The sequence below is a fragment of the Dipodomys merriami genome, unplaced genomic scaffold (genome assembly GCF_024711535.1).
Source record: "Dipodomys merriami isolate MVZ:Mamm:240054 unplaced genomic scaffold, mDipMer1.0.p SCAF_106, whole genome shotgun sequence".
In the NCBI taxonomy this organism is placed as follows: Eukaryota; Metazoa; Chordata; class Mammalia; order Rodentia; family Heteromyidae; genus Dipodomys; species Dipodomys merriami.
In genome coordinates this window covers 2705001-2723056 of record NW_027202338.1, presented here as the reverse complement: position 1 = coordinate 2723056, position 18056 = coordinate 2705001, and the positions used below count along the sequence as shown (strand labels likewise).

Sequence of the window (18056 nt, the reverse complement as noted above, 5' to 3'; positions counted from 1 at the left end):
CACTTTCTTAGAAACCTCCCTGGGGACAAGGCACATCACTCACTCTCAATAGCTCTAATCAGAGTCCCAAGGCCAGCTCTCATTGGCTCCACTTAAAGCCCTGTGTACCTCTGAACCAATCACAGCAGCCAAGGAAAATAAGAGATTCTGATTGGCCAGACTTAAGTTCCCAGCACCAAGTCCCATCCTAGATGTCATTGGGTGCAGTGGACTCCACTGGAACACAGAGAATGAAGGAAATCTAAAGGAAATCTGGGGTGCTCATTCAAGGATGAGAGTGATACATGCCAGGCGGGTAAAACAACAACAACAACAACAACTCAACATTTCTTCACCTGCCTGTTTCCTTCCTCTCCAGAGAGACCCCCAGCTTCCAGGTCACATGGAGCCATTGTCAGTGTCGTGTTCAGGGTGCTCGTGGGGATCACGGTCGGTAGTCCGGGTGCTTCTGATCTTTGTATATTGCAACCTTCACAGTGAGCTCCAGTGCTCTGCTTGCCCCCACTGCATTCCTGCAGTGTACAAGGTTTATCTGAGGGGAGAGGGTACTTGGGAGTACTAGGGGCCCACCCAGGCCTCCAGCCATTTCCCCAGATGACAAATTTTTATTCTATTTTTCCAGGTCAGTGAAAGTTGAACTCCTCTACCAACAGGGTAAGTGAGGAGGAGAAGAGAGGGGAGGGGAAGGGAGGGTGGGGTGATCCCCTAATGGCTCCTGAGAAGCACCTTAGGGGGAGTTCAGGCCTAGCCCATCAGAACCTCTCATTTTCCCTGGCTGCTGTGATTGGCTCAGAGGTGGACAATGATTTAAGTGGAGCCAATGATAGACTGTTTTGATTACAGCTATTGACAGTGGACTGCAAGCCAAGTGCTGAGACTGTGTGTGTAGGTGAAAGGAGCCCATGCTCTCCTGAGTTCAACTCTCATGACCACTGGCAAAAGGAGAAAAAAAAAAGCCAGCATGGGGTTGGGATCCATTAGTAATGTCTTCCCTGGGTGCAGGAATATCTGGCCTGAATACCATATCTTGAATGCTAGGATAGATTAATGATGTCTGCCCCAGGGATAGGTGTGGGAGAAGGGCCTGGGTAAACCACAGAGTCCCCATCCATTCTCCTAGAAGGTTTTTATGCCATCAGATAGCAGAAGTGATTGCCCAGAGCAGAACAAGGAAAGTGGGTTTCCACAGTGTCAGCAGACTTAAGAGAATGTGGCTGGTTTTCCTGAATGATCCTATTGTCTATCTCTAGCGATTTATTAAAGATAATTTATTTGTTTATTTTACTTTCCGGGGGTTTAGTTATTTGTTTTGCTTTGGCCAGTCCTGGGGCTTGAAATGGGGGTCTTTGTGCTGTCCCTGCGCTTTTTTGCTCAAGGCTACACTATACCATTTGAGCCACGGCTCCACTTCATCTTTTGGGTGTTTCATTGGAGGTAAAAGTCTCATGGAGGGCTGGGAAGGTGGCTCAGTGGTAGAGCTCTTGCCTTGCATGCATGAGGCCCTGGGTTCGATTCCTCAGCACCACATAAGCAAAAACAAAAAAGCTTTGGCTCAAGTGGTAGAGCGCTTGCATTGAGCTGAAGAGCTGAGGGACAGTGCCCAGGGCCAGAGTTCAGGCCCCACGACCGGACCCCCCCCAAAAAAAAAAAGTCTCATGAAGTGGGTCTCCCAGGCTGACCTCAGACTAAGATCCTCATATCTCAGCCTCCTGCGTAGCTGGAATGACAGGAGTGTCACCATTGAATAATGGAAAAGGATTCAAAATGTGTTTGTGAGAAAGACAGACTGACTGAATGACTGACTGACTGGCTGAATGGCTAGAGGAACTGGAAAATCCAGAGCATCTTAGCTTGAAAATAACTCACTGCATTGCCTTCCCAAGGGGCAGACAAGAAATTGCACAACTGCAGCAAGGAAGACTTTGGGGGAGCCCCTCCCAGATGGTGGGGGTCACCCCCATGTTCCCCAGGGCCTCATGCTCACTGATGTTGCTTGTTTGGCTGGTGCTTTCCTACCTGAGCCAGGGCTCTAAGCCAGCTTTTTTCTGGTTACTTTGGAGAAAAAGTCTCCATGACTTCTCTGTCCAGCTGGCTCTTGACCTTGATCCTCTAGATCTCAGCCTCCTGAGTATATGGGGTTACAGGTGTGAGCAAACAGAGCCTGGCTCACGTGAGACTAAATCTGGAGTCATAACCAGGCTTGGGTGACTCATGCTTGTAATTCTAGCTACCCAGGAGGCTGAGATCTAAGAATCGGGGTTCAAATCCAGTCCAGGCATGTGTAAGTCCATGAGAATCATCTCCAATGAACCACCAGAAAACTGGAAGTGGCGCTGTGCCTCAAAGTAGTAGAGCACTAGCTTTGAGCAAAAGACCTCAGGGACAGCGCCCAGGCCCAGTTTCACAACCCCCCCCCACCTACAACAAACAAACAAACAAACAAAAGTTACTTTGCTGCTCTGGGTGAAGGCTCCTGGCCCTAGAGGTGGTCCCAGGCCTCCTTAGGACTGGTGAGTCCTCAGTAGCTGGGATTACAGGTGTGTGCTACCACACTCAGCTTGTTGTGAACTTGACATAGAAGACTGAGCACTGTCTGCATGAATCCAGTGGCAGCTCCAGCCTGGCCCCTCAGAAATACCCTAGGCATCTTCAGGGCTCTACAGTCTTGCTTGCAAATGGCAGAAGTGGCTGAGGGCATATCTGACTGGTGTGGGCTCTGGAGGGTTCTCAAGGTTGAGCCCAAGGTCTTCCGTTGGCTCAGCTGGTGCTATACAACTTGTGCCATGCCTCCAGGAAGGCTTTTTGCTTATTAACTGGAGATGGAGACTTGAGGGCTGGTTATGAACCTTTGGTTCCCCTGGATGTCAGTCTTCTGAGTAGCTGGGCCTGTGAAGCTCTGGACGGGTCATGAGCTGTAGAGAAGGAGAGGCCGCCAGCCCTCTGGGCATTCAAGGCACATGGTGGGAGTCGGGGGCCAGCGACACTGTCACCATTGCTGGCTGGTGTGTCTTTCAGAGGACGTCTTCCTTGTGTACAGATGAATACACAGCATCCTAGAAGGGGAGAGTCAGCCTTTAGTCAGCAATCTTTGCGGCTGGGAACATGGTAGAGTGCTTGCCTAGCATGCGTGAGGCCCTAGGTTTGATTCCTCAGTACCCCATAAACAGAATAAGCTGGAAATGGCGCTGTGGTTCAAGTGGTAGAGTGCTAGCTTTGAGCAAAAGAATCTCAGGGATTGTGTCCAGGCCCAGAGTTCAGCCCTAGAACTGGCAAAGTAAATTAGGGGGCCTTTTCTTTTCTTTATTTTTTTCTTTTTGGTTGTGTATAAGGCTGAAACTGAGGAACTGGGCACTGTCCCTGAGCTCTTTTGCTCAAGGTAACACTCTACCATTTGAGAAACAACGTCATTTCCAGTTTTCTGGGGGTTAATTGGAGATAAGAGTGTCATGGACTTTCCTGCCTGAGATGGTTTTGAACCGTGATCCTCAGATCTCAGCCTCCCGATTAGCTGTGGTTACAGGCATGAGCCACTCATACACAACTGAAACCTAGGCAGTTTTAAGTCCTATCCAGCTGATATCATTATCTTACACTTCATACACATTTATGTGCTTATAAGTATGGGTTGAATGAATGAGTTCAGAGATTACGAATGTTTGTGGGATGGGTCACGGAATATCACATGGCAGAAAATTCTTATGGGAGACCAAAATGGGGACTCTGTGGTTTCCCCAGGCCCTTCTTCCCACACCTGTACACGGTGCAGACATCACTAATACATCCCAGCAAGCAAGCTATGGTGCCAAGGCTAAATATCCCTGTACCCAAGGCAGACATCACTAATCGACCTCAACACACTCCTGCAGCTGGCTTTTTTTTCTCCTTGTGCTGGTGGTCATAGGCTTTGAACTCCGGAGGGCATGGGCTCCTCCCACAGACAGTCTCAGCACTTGGCTTGTAGTCCACTGTCAATAGCTGTAATCAAAGCAGTCTCTCATTGGCTCCACTTAAATCACTGTCCACCTCTGAGCCAATCACAGCAGCTAGGGAAAATGAGACATCTGAAGGGCTAGACCTGAGCTCCCCAAAGGCCCTTCTCAAGAGCCATTAGGGGGTCATCTCGCCCTCCCCTCCTCTCTTCTCCTCTCCACTTACCAAGTTGGTAGACGTATTCAACATTCTCCAACCTGGAGAAACAGGAGGAAAATTCGTAATATGGGTGGATGGGAGGGAGGCCTGGGTGGCAACTGGGGCCCCTCAAGGACCCTCTCCTCTCAGATAAACCTTGTATACAGCAGGAATACAGTGGGGGCAAGAGGAGTATTGGAGCTCACCATGAAGGTTGTGATACCTGAATAGAAGCACCAGCACCACCGTGATTTCCCCCCGCCCCGCACAACATGACACAGACAATGGGTCCAGCTGACCTGGAGGTTGGGGGTCTTTCTGGAGAGGAAGGAAACAGGCAGGTGAGGAAATGTTGAGCATTTTTTTAAACCTGCCTGGCATGTATCACTCTCATCCTTGAATGAGCACCCCAGATTTCCTTTAGAAAACATCATCTCCCTCATTCTCTGTGTTCTGGTGGACTCCACTGCACCCAATGACATCTTGGATGGGACTTCCTAAAGGAGTTCAGGTCTGGCCAATCAGAACCTTTCATTTTCCTTGGCTGCTGTGATTGGTTCAGAGGTGCACAGGGCTTTAAGTGGAGCCAATCAGAGCCGGCCCTGGGAATTTGATTAGAGCTACAGCCAGTGAGTGGTGTGCTCTGTCCCTAGGGAGGTTGCTAAGAGTGGAATGGGTCAGAGCAGGTGGCTCAGGCCTATCATCCCAGCCTCTCAGGATCTTGGTTTGAAGTCAGCCTGGGCAGGAAACTCAATGAAACTCTTATCATCAATGAATCACCCAATAGCTGGAAGTGGAGTTGTGGCTCAAGTGGTAGAGTGCCACCTTGAGTGAAAAACCTCAGGGATAGTGCCTGGGCCCTGAGTTCACATCCCAGGACTATAAAAAAAAAAAAACAGAAAGGAAAGCAAATATAGATGAGTCCAATGATTCATATCTCTAATTCTAATTACTTGGGAGGCAGATGGGGAGGACTGTGGTTCCATCAAAGTCCTATTCAGTGTATTTAGAAGAGCTTTTGTGAGTCCCACTGTCCCTACGGTGACCTGGAAAAGAAGCAAATTACAATTTCCCCAGCCTGGGTTGATGGCGGGTCTGTGCCCAGGCAGCAGCTGACCAATGGCACCAGGAACCCAGGCTTTAAGGGGGGTGGGGGAGTCAGGGAGCAGAGCTTACTGCACTGGTCCCATCCTGAGATGTCTTGTGTGAAGCAGGAGTCAGAGGGCATTCTGGGGCCAGCCCCTCACCTCTGAGGACAATGGTCACTTCTTCCTGGCCGGTCCCCATGGCGTCGGTGGTGTTGCAGATGAAAGTCATGTTGATGGCCTCGTTCACTGCAGCGATCCAGACCTGGGTGCCCTGGACCTGAGCCGAGCCAGGCAGGGTCCCCAGGGTCCTGGCCCGAGATACATGGGTAAGGAAGAGGAGGCCTTCACCGGAGGCCCCGAGTAGGGTGGCAAAGACACAAAGAGCCTCAGGCTGTGTGAGACACAGGGCGTGGCTCTTGTGTGTCATCCAGGTCCTGCTCATCCCAAAACCCCGTGGGCTTCACCACATTGCTGCCCTTCACCACATTGCTGCCCTCCCAGCCTCTTCCCCCACCTGTTTCTCACTGGACCTGTCTGTGCCATTCCCTATACGGCCACCAGGGGTGCATGGGAGTCTATTTAGCTCTGTAGCCAACAGGGGGCGCTGGAGCCCAGCTCATCTTACACCCCTCAGGCAGCGCTGACCCCGCCCCCAGGAGACCTGGTACCTGCTGCTTCCAACTACCTCAGCATCTCTCTCTGTCCTAGGTAGGTGTGCTGGCTAATGGCAGGTGACACAGGGAAAAACAACCATGCAGGAAGCAGAGCCAGACCTGTGGGAGCTTTAAATTGTGTGGTTTGATAGGACAAGTCAAGACGACCAGGCTTTTTTGTTGTTGGTGTTTTTGGTGGCCCTGGGTCTTGAACTCGGGGCCCTGTGCTTGCTGGGGAAGGTAGGGCTTCCTCTTGAACTTTACCCTCCTTCTATTCTCCAGGCTTTGGGGCTGTGGTTAATTCTTAGGTAGAGGCTGGCACTTTTGCCTCTTCTTGGAAGGCAGACCCTCCCACTTCCCCCTCTTGAGTAGCTGGGATTACAGAGGTGCACCACCACATGTGTTAAAGAATAAAAAGGAAAGAAAAAATAAATTGGGCTGGGCATGTGGCTTCATGGTAGAGTGCATGCCTAGCATGCGTGGGGTCCTGGCTCAGGTAGGAAAGCACCAGCCAAAGAAGCAAGAGCAGTGAGCATGAGGCCCTGGGGAGCATGTGGCGACCCCCACCATCTGGGAGGGGTTCCCCCAAAGTCTTCCTTACTGCAGTTGTGTGATTTCTTGTCTGTCCCTTGGGAAGGCATTTCAGGGTTTTATTTTCAAACTAAGATGCTCTGGATTTTTCAGTTCCTTCAGTCACTCAGTCATTCATTCATTGAATCTGTGTGTTGTCTGTCTATCTCACAAAAACACTTTGAATCCTTTTCTATTATTCGATGGTGATGCTCCTGTCATCCCAGCTATGCAGGAGGCTGAGATCTGAGGATCTTAGGCTGAGGCCAGCCTGGGAGACCCACGCCATGAGGCTCTAATCTCCAATGAATCACCCAAAAGCTGAAGTGGAGCTGTGGCTCAAGCAGTAGAGCATCAGCCTTGAGAAAAAAAGCTGAGGACAACACATGGGCCCCTAGTTCAAGCCCGAGGACTGACACAAACCAAACCAATGTCACAAAGTAAAGAAATAAATTACCTTTAATAAAGTGCTAGAGGTAGACAGTGGGTCATTCAGGAAAACCAGCTCTAAGTCCGCCGACACCGGGGGACCCCACTTTCCTTGTTCTGCTCTGGACTCTCACTTCTGTTATTGGGCCAATTCTCCCCTTTCTTCCCCATTTGCCTCTCACTGCAGCCAAGACCACAAATAAGCTTTCAATAATTTAAGCCTCAGTGTTTGTCATCCTAGCTACCCAGGAGGCTGAGATCTGAGAATCATGGTTCAAATCCAGTCCAGGCATGAAAGTCCATGAGACTCTTTGCTCCAATGAACCATCAGAAAACCGGAAGTGGCGCTGTGCCTCAAAGTAGTAGAGCCCTAGCATTGGGCAAAAGTGCTCAGGGACAGCCCTCAGGCCCAGTTTAACACTCCTCCCCCAGACCTACAACAAATAAATAAACAAAAGTTTACTTTGCTGCTCTGAGGTGGAGGCTCCTGGCCTAAAGGTGGTCCCAGGCCAGCTTGGGATGGTGACTCCTCAGTAGATGGGATTACAGGTGTGTGCTACCACACTCAGCTGGTCATTAACTCAACAGAGGAGACTGAACACTGTCCTCACCAGTCCTCTGGGAAAAGCAGTGGAGACCTCAGCCTGGTCCCCTCAGAAATGCCCTAGGTGTCTTCAGAGCTCTCCAGTCTTTCTTGCAAATGGCAGAAATGGCTGAGGGCATATCTGACTAGTGTGGGCTCTGGAGGGATCTCAAGGTTGAGCCCAAGGTCTTCTGTTGGCTCAGCTGGTGCTAGGCAACTTGTGCCATGCCTCCATGCTTTTTTTGCTAATTAACTGGAGATGGAGACTTGAGGGCTGGTTTTGAACCTTTGGTTCCCCTGGTTGTCAGTCTTCTGAGTAGCTGCAGGCTGTGGATGGGTCATGAGCTGTAGAGAAGGAGAGGCCGCCAGCCCTCTGTCTGTGCATTCAATCCACATGGTGGGAGTCGGGGCTGGCGATGCAGCCCCCATTGCTGGCTGGTGTGTCTTTCAGAGGGACGTCCTCCTTGCGTACAGATGAATACGCAACGTTCTAGAAGAGGAGAGGCAGCCTTTAGTCAACAATCTTTGTGGCTGAGCATGTGGTAGAGTGCTTGCTTGCCTAGTGTGCGTGAAGCTCTGGATTGGATTCCTCAGCACCCCATAAACAGAAAAAGCTGGAATTGGTGCTGTGGCTGAAGTGGTAGAGGGCTTGCCTTGAGCAAAACAAGCTTAGGGACAGCGCCCAGGCCCTTTCTTTCTCTCTTTTTTTTCTTTCTCTCTCTTTCTTTCATTCTCTCCTTCACTCCTTCTTTTTTTTAATTTCTTTCCCTTCCTTCCTTCCTTTCTTTCTTTTTTTTTCTCTTTCCTTCTTTCTTTCCTTTTCTTTTTTTTTTGGTCAGTCCTGGGGTTTGAACTCTGGGCCTGGGCTCTGTCCCTCAGCTCTTCAGCTCAAGGCGAGCACTCTACCACTTGAGCTACAGCGCCACTTCTGGTTTTCTGGTGGTTTATTGGAGATAGGAGTCTCACAGTCTTTCCTGCCCGGACTGGCTTTGAACCGCGATCCTCAGATCTCAGCCTCCTGAGTAGCTAGGATTACAGGCATGAGCCACCAGCACCCAGCTCTTTCCTTTTCTTTTGTTTGTTGTAAGGCTCAATCTGAGGGCCTGGGTGCTATTCCTGAGCTCTTTTGCTCAAGGCTAGCACTCTACCACTTTGAGCCACAACATCACTTCAGTTTTCTGGTGGTTAATTGGAAATAAGAGTGTCATGGACTTTCCTGCCTGGATGGTTTTCAACCATGATGCTCAGATCTCAGCCTCCTGATTAGCTGAGGTTACAGGCATGAGCCATTCTTGCCCAGCTGAAACCTAGGCAGTTTTAAGTCCTATCTGGTTGATATCCATCACCTTACACTTCCTATCCATTTATATGCTTTTATGAATAGGTTGAATGAATGAGTTCAGAAATTTCCAATGTTTGTGGGGTGAGTCACAGAACATCACAGGGCAGAAAAACCTTCTGGGAGAATGGGATGGGGACTCTGTGGTTTATCCAGGCCCATCTTCCCATGCCTGTACCCAGGGTAGACATCACTAATCCATCCCAGCACTCAAGCTATGATACCCAGGCCAAATATTCCCATACCCAAGGCAGACATCACTAATGGATCCCAACACCATGCTGGCTTTTTTTTCCCCTCCTTGTGCTGGTGGTCATGGGATTGGAACTCAGGAGGGCATGGGCTCCTCCCACAGACACAGTCTCAGCACTTGGCTTCTAGTCCACTGTCAATAACTGTAATCAAAGCAATCTCTCATTGGCTTCACTTAAATCACTGTCCACCTCTGAGCCAATCACAGCAGTCAGGGAAAATGAGAGGTTCTGATCAGCTAGGCTTAAGCTCTTCCCAAAGCCTTTCTCAGGAGCCATTAGGGGGTCACCCTGCCCTCCCCTCCCCTCTCCTTTCTTCTCCTCTCCACTTACCCCATTGGTAGAGATGTTCAACTGGTTCTGACCTGGAGAAACAGGATGAAAATTTGTCAACTTGGGAGATGGGCTGGAGGCCTGGGTGGGCACTGGGGACACCCCAAGGACCCTCTCCCCTCAGATAAACCTTGTACACAGCAGGAATGCAGTGGGAGGCAAGAATAGCATTGGAGCTCACCGTGAAAGTGACGACACAAGAAGATCAGCACTATGCTCCCAATTATCCAGAGTACCCCCAACACGACACCAACTATGGCTCCAGGTGAGATGGAGGCCGGGGGTCTCTCTGTAGAAGAAGGAAACAGGCAGGTGAGGAAATGTTGAGCTTTTTTTTTTTTTTTTTTACCTGCCTGGCATGTATCACTCTCATCCTTGAATGAGCACCCCAGATTTCCTTTAGAAACATCACCTCCCTCATTCTCTGTGTTCTGGTGGACTCCACTGCACCCAATGACGCCTAGGATGGGATTGGGTTGGGGGAGCTCAGGCCTGGCCAATGAGAACCTCGCATTTTCCTTGGCTGCTGTGATTGGTTCAAAGGTGGACAGGGGTTTAAATGGAGCCACTCAGAGCCAGCCCTGAGACTTTGATTAGAGCTATTTCCAGTGAGTAGTATGTTCTGTCCCCAGGGAGGTGGCTAAAAACATGAAATGGGCTAGGAGTTGGTGGCTCATTCCTGTCATCCCAGCCACTCACAAGGCTGAGATCTGAGGATTATGGTTTGAAGTCAGCCTGGGCAGGAAACTCAATGAGACTCTCTTTTTTTTTTTTTTTTTTTTTTTTTTTGTCAGTTGTGGGGCTTGAACTCTGGGCTTGGGCGCTGTCCCTCAGCTCTTCAGCTCAAGGCGAGCACTCTACCACTTGAGTTACAGCGCCACTTCCGGTTTTCTGGTGTTTATTGGAGATAGGAGTCTGACAGTCTTTCCTGCCCGGGCTGGCTTTGAACCGCGATCCTCAGATCTCAGCCTCCTGAGTAGCTAGGATTACAGGCGTGAGCCACCAGCGCCCGGCTTCAATGAGACTCTTAGCTTCAATGAGTCACCCAAAAGCTGGAAGTGGAGTTGTGACTTCAGTGGTGGAATTTCAGCCTTGAGTGAAAAACCTCAGGGAAAGTGCCCAGGCCCTGAGTTCAAGCCCCAGGACTGTCACAAAATAGAAAAGAAAGCAGATCTAGATAGGTACAGTGGTTCATACCTATAATTCTAATTACTTGCCAGGGAAATGGGGAGGAAGCCAGCCTGGGAAACAATTAGTGAGATCTCCATCTCCAGCAATAAGTGGGCCTGGTGGCACGTGGCTGCCATCCAACGGCAAAGCAGAACAGGAAATGTAAACAGGAGGATTATGGGGCAGGATAATGTGGCCATAAATGAGAGACTACTCTACGCAATAAGTAAAGCAAAAATGGGCCAAAAGGGGCGTGGCTCAAATAGTGTTGTGCTTTATTTCAACCTCAATGCCAAAAAAGAAAAGAAAAAATGAAAAAAAAAAAAAAAAAAGAACTGAATGCCATGGTTGGAGTGTGCCTGGATATAACCAGACCTGAAGATGCATTTTCTTTTCTTTTCTTTTCTTTTTTTGGTTGTGGAGCTTGAATTCTGGGCCTGGGCGCTGTCCCTCAGCTCTTCAGCTCAAGGCTAGCGCTCTACCACTTGAGTCACAGCACCACTTCCAGTTTTCTGGAGGTTTATTGGAGATAAGATTCTAGGGGACTTTCCTTCCTGGGCTGGCTTTGAAAGAAAATCCTCAGATCTCAACCTTCTGAGTAGCTGGGATTACAGTCGTGAGTCAGCAGCATCTGGCTGAAAATGCATTTTCAATAAAGTCTTTGGAAAAGATTTTTAGCCATGCTTTAGTCAATTATAACAAAGTCCTATTCAGAGTATTTAGAGGAGCTTTCCTGAGTCCTTCTCCCCTTCTGCCTAGCTGGGAAAGAAGCAAATTACAATTTCCTCAGCCTGGGTTGGTGGCAGGTCTGTGCTCAGGCAGCAGATGACCAATGGCACCAGGAACCCCAGGTTTTTAAGGGGTGGGCAGGTCAGGGAGCAGAGCTGACTGCACTGGTCCCATCCTGAGATACCTTGTGTGAAGCAGGAGTCAGAGGGCATCCTGGGGCAGCCCCTCACCTCTGAGGACAATGGTCACTTCTCCCTGGCCGGTCCCCATGGCGTTGGTGGCATTGCAGATGAAAGTTGTGTTGATGGCCTCGTCCACCATGGCGATCTGGAGCTGGGTGCCCTGGGCCTGAGCAGAGCTGGGCAAGGTTCCCAAGGTCCTGGCCCAGAGATAGATGGGTAAGGAAGGGGCCTCTGCTGGAGGCTCCAGGTGGGGTAGCAAAGACACAGGTAGCCTCAGGCCCTGTGGGACACAGGGTGTGGCTCTTCTGTTATCACCCGGGTCCTGCTCAGCTGAAAACCCTGTGGGTTTCACCACACTGCCACCCTCCCAGCCTCTTCCCTGCCCTTCCAGCCTCTTCCTGGCCCTTTCAGCCTGTTCCCCTTCCTGTTTTTCACTGGACCTATCTGTGCTAGTCTCTATACAGCCATCAGGTCCATTTAGCTCTGTAGCCAGCAGGGGGCGCAGGAGCCCAGGTCATCTCAAACCCCTCAGGCAGAGCTGGCCCCGCCCCAGCAGACCTGGCACCTGCTGCCCCCAACTACCTCAGCTGGCTCTCTCTGTCCTAGCTAGGTGTGCTGGCTAATGGCAGGTGGAACAGGGAAGAAACAGCCATGCAGGAAGCAGAGCCAGCCCTGTGGGAGCCCTCATTTGTGCAGTTTGCGGAAGGACAAGTCAAGAGAACCAGGCTCTTCTGTTGTTGCTGTTTTTGGTGTCCCAGGGACTTGAACTAGGGACATTGTGCTTGCTGGGGAAGTTAGGGCTTCCTCTTGAACTTTACTCTGCTCCTGCTCTCCAGGCCTTTTGGCTGTGGTTAATTCTTAGGTAGAGTCTGGCACTTTTGCCTCTTCTGGCTTTGAACTCAGACTCTCCCCACTTCCCCCTCTTGAGTAGCTTGAATTACAGAGGTGCACCATCACACACATTTAAAAAAAGAAAAAAGAGGGCTGGGAAGGTGGCTCAGTGGTAGAGCGCTTGCCTTGCATGCATGAGGCCCTGGGTTCGATTCCTCAGCACCATATAAGCTAAAAGAAAAAAAGCTGGAAGTGGCGCTGTGGCTCAAGTGGTAGAGCGCTAGCCTTGAGCTGAAGAGCTGAGGGACAGCGTCCAGTACCAGAGTTCAGGCCCCATGACCGGACCCCCCCCCAAAAAAAAGGGGGGGGAGAAATTGGGCTGGGAATGTGGCTTAGTGGTAGAGTGCATGAAGCACGCATGTAGCCCTGGGTTTGATTCCCCAGTACTACATAAACAGAAAAAGCCAAAGTAGTGTTGTGGTTCAAGTAGTAGAGGACTAGTGCCAGGCCCTGAGTACAAACCCTGGGACATGCAATAAAGAAATTAAAATTAGGGGCTGGGAAGGTGGCTCAGTGGTGGAGTGATTGCCTTGAATGCATGAGGCCCTGGGTCCAATTCCTGAGTACCACATAAACAGAAAAAGCTGCAAGCGGCTCTGTGGCTTAAGTGGTAGAGTGCTAGCCTTGAGCTGAAGAGCTCAGAGACAGCGTCCAGGCCCAGAGTTCAAGATCCGCAACCAACAAAAAAAATTTAATTTAATTTAATTTTTAAAAAAATACCAGGGGTGAATCTGTGTAAGGCAAACAAGCACTTGCTCACTGCCTTCACTCCTGGCTATAAAGATGCCAAACGTTGAAGCAGTCACTTCTAATAGCTGATTAATGATTGTGTTATTGATGCTTATTTGCTTAGATCCAGGGATCCAGGCCCCAGCCTCCTCCCTCAGACCAGGAGCCAGGCACCAGCCTCCCTCTTCAGGGCAGGCTGGGGTCCCCATGACTCACGTGGTCCAGTTGAAGTGAGTGTACACTGGATTGCTCTGGATGTCGCAGCTCAGGGTGACATCACGGCGACCGACATACCAATTGTGGTCATAGCCAACGATGGAGACCTCAGGGGGGTCTAAGGGGTGGGGACACACTGGGGTCAGAGCCACAGGCCCTCAGGGCACGAGGCTCCTCGGCTCCCGGGGTGGGTCCTGAATGACAAGACATGTCCTCTGAGAACAGAGGCCTGTGCATCCTCGGCCATGTGGGGCAGACCAGGCCTAATCTGTCCCTAGGTACTTCTGTGTCTTGGTGCCAGTACTGGGGGGGGGAGGGGGGGGCTTGAAACTCACTTTTTTGTTGTTGTTGGTCTTATAAGGTGGGAGAAGGGGGAGCCAGGCGGACGCTGGAGGCCATGTAGGCCACAGCTTGGGGAAGTGGGGTGTGGGTAACCCTGGGGTGATAGTAGCCCACTGTGTGTTGGGGGGGGGCGATCTTTCTCTCGCGCATGCGCGGATGCACTCACAGAGCACGGACAGGTGGACGGGCAGCTGTAGCGGCTCCGCCCAGGTCTGGTGCTGCACCACGCAGGTGACGACCTGGCCGTGCGCCTGTCTGGAGGGCACCGCGGAGAAGACGCTGACGACGGAGACGGTGCCGGGCCGCGATCCCGGCCCCTGCGTGGTGTTGGCGACTCCGGGCAGGTGAGCGGACCAGGAGAGGCGCGCGGCCGGGTGTCCGTCGGCGGCCTCGCAGTGCGCCACGGGCGCGGGCACAGAGAGGGCGGTCGGGGGTTGCACAGCCTTCAGGGCGACGGCGCTGCTCTGGGGCTGGGCTGGAGGATTGAGAGGGAGACAGTGGACAGTTCAAATCCTGTGGGTGTCTCTGAGCAGCCAGCGGAGTGGAGGGGGGCCTTTGGTGCAAGCCTGTGCCTCAGTTTCCTTCGTTGTGCCCTGGGGATCCCCGGAGGGATGGGGACACAGGCAACGCTCTTTAGGACGGTCCTGGCCTGTAGGAAGTGCTCAGTGAATATGCCTCGTGGGCTGGTGCTGGGGGCCTAGAAAAGAGGAAGATCACTGCAGACCACCTGGCTGGGCCATGGATGGTGTGAGAAAGGGAGGAGGCCGGGGAGACGCCATGCACGACGCACGCCAGGCCCTGGGGACGGAGCGTCAAAGGGCCGCTTCCGGGGCGGGCCGCTGAATATGGAGAGGAGGGGCTTCCGGTGAGGAGAAAGGCAGGGAGAGCCCTAATGGGAGAGAGGCACTTCATGGAGCCGAGCAGTGCCCGGGCTCTCCTCCAGAGCGGAGACAGAAGCCGGGGGCAGGTCATCCTAGCAACCCAGGAGGCTGAGATCTGAGGATTGAGGTTCAAGGCCAGCTCAGACAGGAAAGTCTGTGAGAGGCCCAGGAAAGTCCCAGGCGGCGGAGAGGCCCAGGCACGGCGGAGAAGCCTGAGGAAAGACCTGTGGATAGTGGAGAGGCAAAACCCACGGAGAGGTGAAAAGGCCTGTGAAGAGCCAAGTGGCCTGTGGAGATCGGAGAGGCCTGCGGAGAGTTGGAGATCAGAGTGGCCCGTGGGAAGGAGGAAAAAAGAAAAAGAAAAACCTTGGAGGTTGCAGCTACTCTTAGTTCCAACGTAACCCAGGATAGGGTTGCAGGACAACTCCTTTGTTACCTTTGAAGTGCCTCCAAGATGGATTTTTTTTTCCCCTCGTGGGTTATTACAATGGGGCAGAAGATTAGTAGTACATCCTGTGCAGTTCTAAACCACCCATCCTTAGTCATTAGTCATTGCCCCCCCACCCCCATAGCTGCTTCAGAAAACAAACTTAATTGGTATGGAATTTGGAGGCAGCCTCCTCAACAGGGCATCAGCTGCCTGTCCCCTCCCTCCCTCCTTTCCCGCATGCTGGTTTTGAAGCTTGAAGCCACGTCCTGAGTGCTGTCCCAGGGTTTTTTTGTTCAAGGCTAGTACTCTACAACTTGAGCTCACAGCTCCGTTTCTGGCGATTTTTTTTTTTCCTTTTGGCTAATTAGAGGTAAGAATCCCATGATTTTCCTTCCCAGTCTAGCTTCTAGCCTTGATCTTCAGAGGCTCTTTGAGTAGCTAGGATTACAGGCATGAGCACCAGTACCCGGCTCTCCTTCTATCTTCACCTTTGAACTTCTCCTTTGTCACCAACCTTGAATGCAGGGAGCAGCCACTGGCACCTGTAAGGTGTTATTAGGGCCAACCTAGGAGGAACCTGTGTTTAAAGTCCCATAACAGAGATATCAGGGCCCTGCTATATCCAAGGAAGAAAGCGGAGGCCTAGAGGAAGAAAATCCACTGTCCTCCCCAGCCTCCAGGTTCTCCCAGCCACCTGTCCAATTCCTGGTCTCCCCAAGACCTTGGCCCCCAGGAGCTCTAATCTCTCCAACCGCCCTGTGGCACCTGCTAAGTGGAAGGAGGTCCCCTGCTCAGGCCTGGCCCACTCTTGCTTGCACCCCTCCTACCTCCCCTCACCCTGATTCCCTGTTGCTCACCCAACACCCGCAGCCATGTGGTCCCCTTGCTGCTGCCCGTTGGGTAGGTCGCATAGTGGCATGTATAATTAGCTTCATCATCAATTTGCAACGCAGACAGTTCCAGAGAGGCATCTGGCAGCTTTGTGCCCTGCCCTACAGCCAAGAACTTCATCCTGCCGGGATCCTGGTAGTAGGGCCCCCTGGTGGGATGGAAGACGGCCAGGCTCTTCTCCTCACCCTGCTTCATCCATGTGATCTGGCTCATCTGGATGCTGACACCAGGAGGAGTCTGTAGCTGGCAGGTCAGGTTCACAGACTCATCCAAGAAACCGTCCACTTGGGTAGGCACCTCTACGCCAACCATCAGGGTCCCTGTGGGGTGCGTGGAGGGGGGAACCGAGTGGGCAACTGAGGCATAGAGTGGTTTGACCCAGGACTCCATCCCACACTCCTGTGACCCAGGCCACAGGCCCAGGACAATGGGGACAGTTGGACTACCTCCTCCAAACTGTGAGCCAAAATCATTTCCCCTCTGTAGCCAGGTGCTGGTGGCTCACACCTGTTGTCATCCTAGCTACTCAGGAGGCTGAGATCTGAGGATCCTGGTGTGAAGTCAGCCAGGGCAGAAAAAGTCCATGAGCCTCTTATCTCCAATAAACTACTCAGAAAAAAACTGGAAGTGGGGCTGTGGCTCAAGTGGTAGAAGCGCTAGCCTTGAGCAAAAGAACTCTGGGACAGGGCCCAGGCCAAGAGTTCAAGCCCCAGAACCAGCAATAAATAAATCTTTCTCCTCCCTTTCTCTCTTCTCCCCTCTCCTCCCCACTTCAGGCTTCCTACACAAAAGTCATACCCCCCTCTCCCCACCCCAATATTCAATTTATTTTTTGATCTCAGTGGCTCACATTACAGGCATGCACAGCCACACCCACCATGGGAATCTTTTTCTCCAGAGAAGTTGTTTCATATCAGGTGTCTGTCATGGGAACGGAACCCAGGGTGACACAGAGGGAGTGAAAATGACAGTGCCAGGTAGGATTTAGTTGTGCCTTAGGAGAGAGGAGGCATCCATTGGGCCCAGGAGACTTGGGGTGGGGGGCAAGCTGCTGTGGGTGCATGGTCCCACCTGCAACCTCCCCCCCCCCCCGGTCCATTTAGCTGCATGCACAGGGCTATGAAGAAACTGAACAGGGCAGTGAAATCTGGGGCACCCTGTGTTTCCTGTTGGAAAGTTCACCACCACCCCCCCTTGCATTCAGCCCAGCGATTTCCAGCTTTTGTTCTTCTTCCTGCTCCCCACAAAAAGCTGGCTGGAGTCTTCTTCCAGGTGGTGTGTGTGTGTGAGAGAGAGAGAGACAGAGACAGAGACAGACAGAGACAGAGACAGAGCCAGAGCCAGGCACCAGTGTCTCAAGCCTGTAATCCTAGCTACTCAGGAGGCTGGGATCTGAGGATGGCTGCTCAAAATGAGCCCAGGCAGGAAAGTCCATGAGACTCTTATCTCCAAAAACTACCAGAAAACTGGAAGTGGCGCTGTGGCTCAAGTGGTAGAGGGCTAGCCTTGAGCTGAAGAGCTGACAGCACCCAGGCTGAGTTCAATCCCCAGGACAGAAAGAAAGGGGGGGCGGGAGATGGAGGGGGGGGGGATTCTAGAGAGAGAGAGAGGCTTAGTCCTAGGGCTTGAATTCAGGGCCTGGCCACAGCTCCACTTCTGGCTTTTTGACAGTTCACGGGAGGTAAGAGTCTCACTGGAATCCATCTCCGGCTGGATTCGAACCAGGATCCTCAGATCTCAGCCTCCTGAGTGGCTGGGATGCCAGGCTCCGGCTGTGGTCTTGGTGATCTCCCTGTGCAGTGGCCTTCGGCGATGCCCGGGGGATGGGGCGTGGGTGGGGGGCTCATGTGCAACTACGCACACGCACCCCGAGTTCCCCGGCACCGCGGCTCCCTCAGCCCGGGCTCCTGAGGGCTTTGCCCCACCCCGCGTTTACTAAAGGCCGCTGGAGCGAGCTGTCCTGAGTGTGTGCGGGGCGGGCACGGAGGTGAGTGAGGGAATGAATGAGCCAATGAATGAATGAATGGAAGCCACCCAGGAGGGGTGGCGGTGGGGGGGGGGGTCCTTGTACAAGGGGAGGGAGGTGGCTGGAGGCCACCACCTCCCGGGCTCGGCAGGTGCCTGGCCCGGCGGCCCTGGGCACCGGGTGCGTCCCGGCCTGAGTCACCACCGACTTTCCTGGAATCCCGCCAGGGCCGCAAGAGACGGGGAAAGGGCGCGG

At 52.2% G+C, this 18056-nt stretch overlaps 1 protein-coding gene across 2 annotated transcripts in view; it reads right to left on the bottom strand.

Annotated features, from left to right (window-relative positions):
• Nucleotides 1-6880: 6880 nt before the first annotated feature.
• LOC138811805 (poliovirus receptor homolog) overlaps nucleotides 6881-18056 on the bottom strand; it is an 11536-nt gene continuing 360 nt past the window's right edge. Inside the window, exons 2-8 of one of the 2 annotated variants that reach the window (XM_069999663.1) lie at nucleotides 15802-16155; nucleotides 13800-14108; nucleotides 13292-13409; nucleotides 11504-11652; nucleotides 9556-9663; nucleotides 9375-9406; nucleotides 6881-7941 (exon numbers count right to left, since the gene is read on the bottom strand). In XM_069999663.1, the coding sequence (XP_069855764.1) occupies nucleotides 7837-7941; nucleotides 9375-9406; nucleotides 9556-9663; nucleotides 11504-11652; nucleotides 13292-13409; nucleotides 13800-14108; nucleotides 15802-16155 (1175 nt within the window). In that variant the 3' untranslated portion in view covers nucleotides 6881-7836. Of the gene's footprint in view, nucleotides 7942-9374; nucleotides 9407-9555; nucleotides 9664-11457; nucleotides 11653-13291; nucleotides 13410-13799; nucleotides 14109-15801; nucleotides 16156-18056 lie in introns of those variants that run through there. The other variant, XM_069999673.1, reaches the window with a different exon arrangement.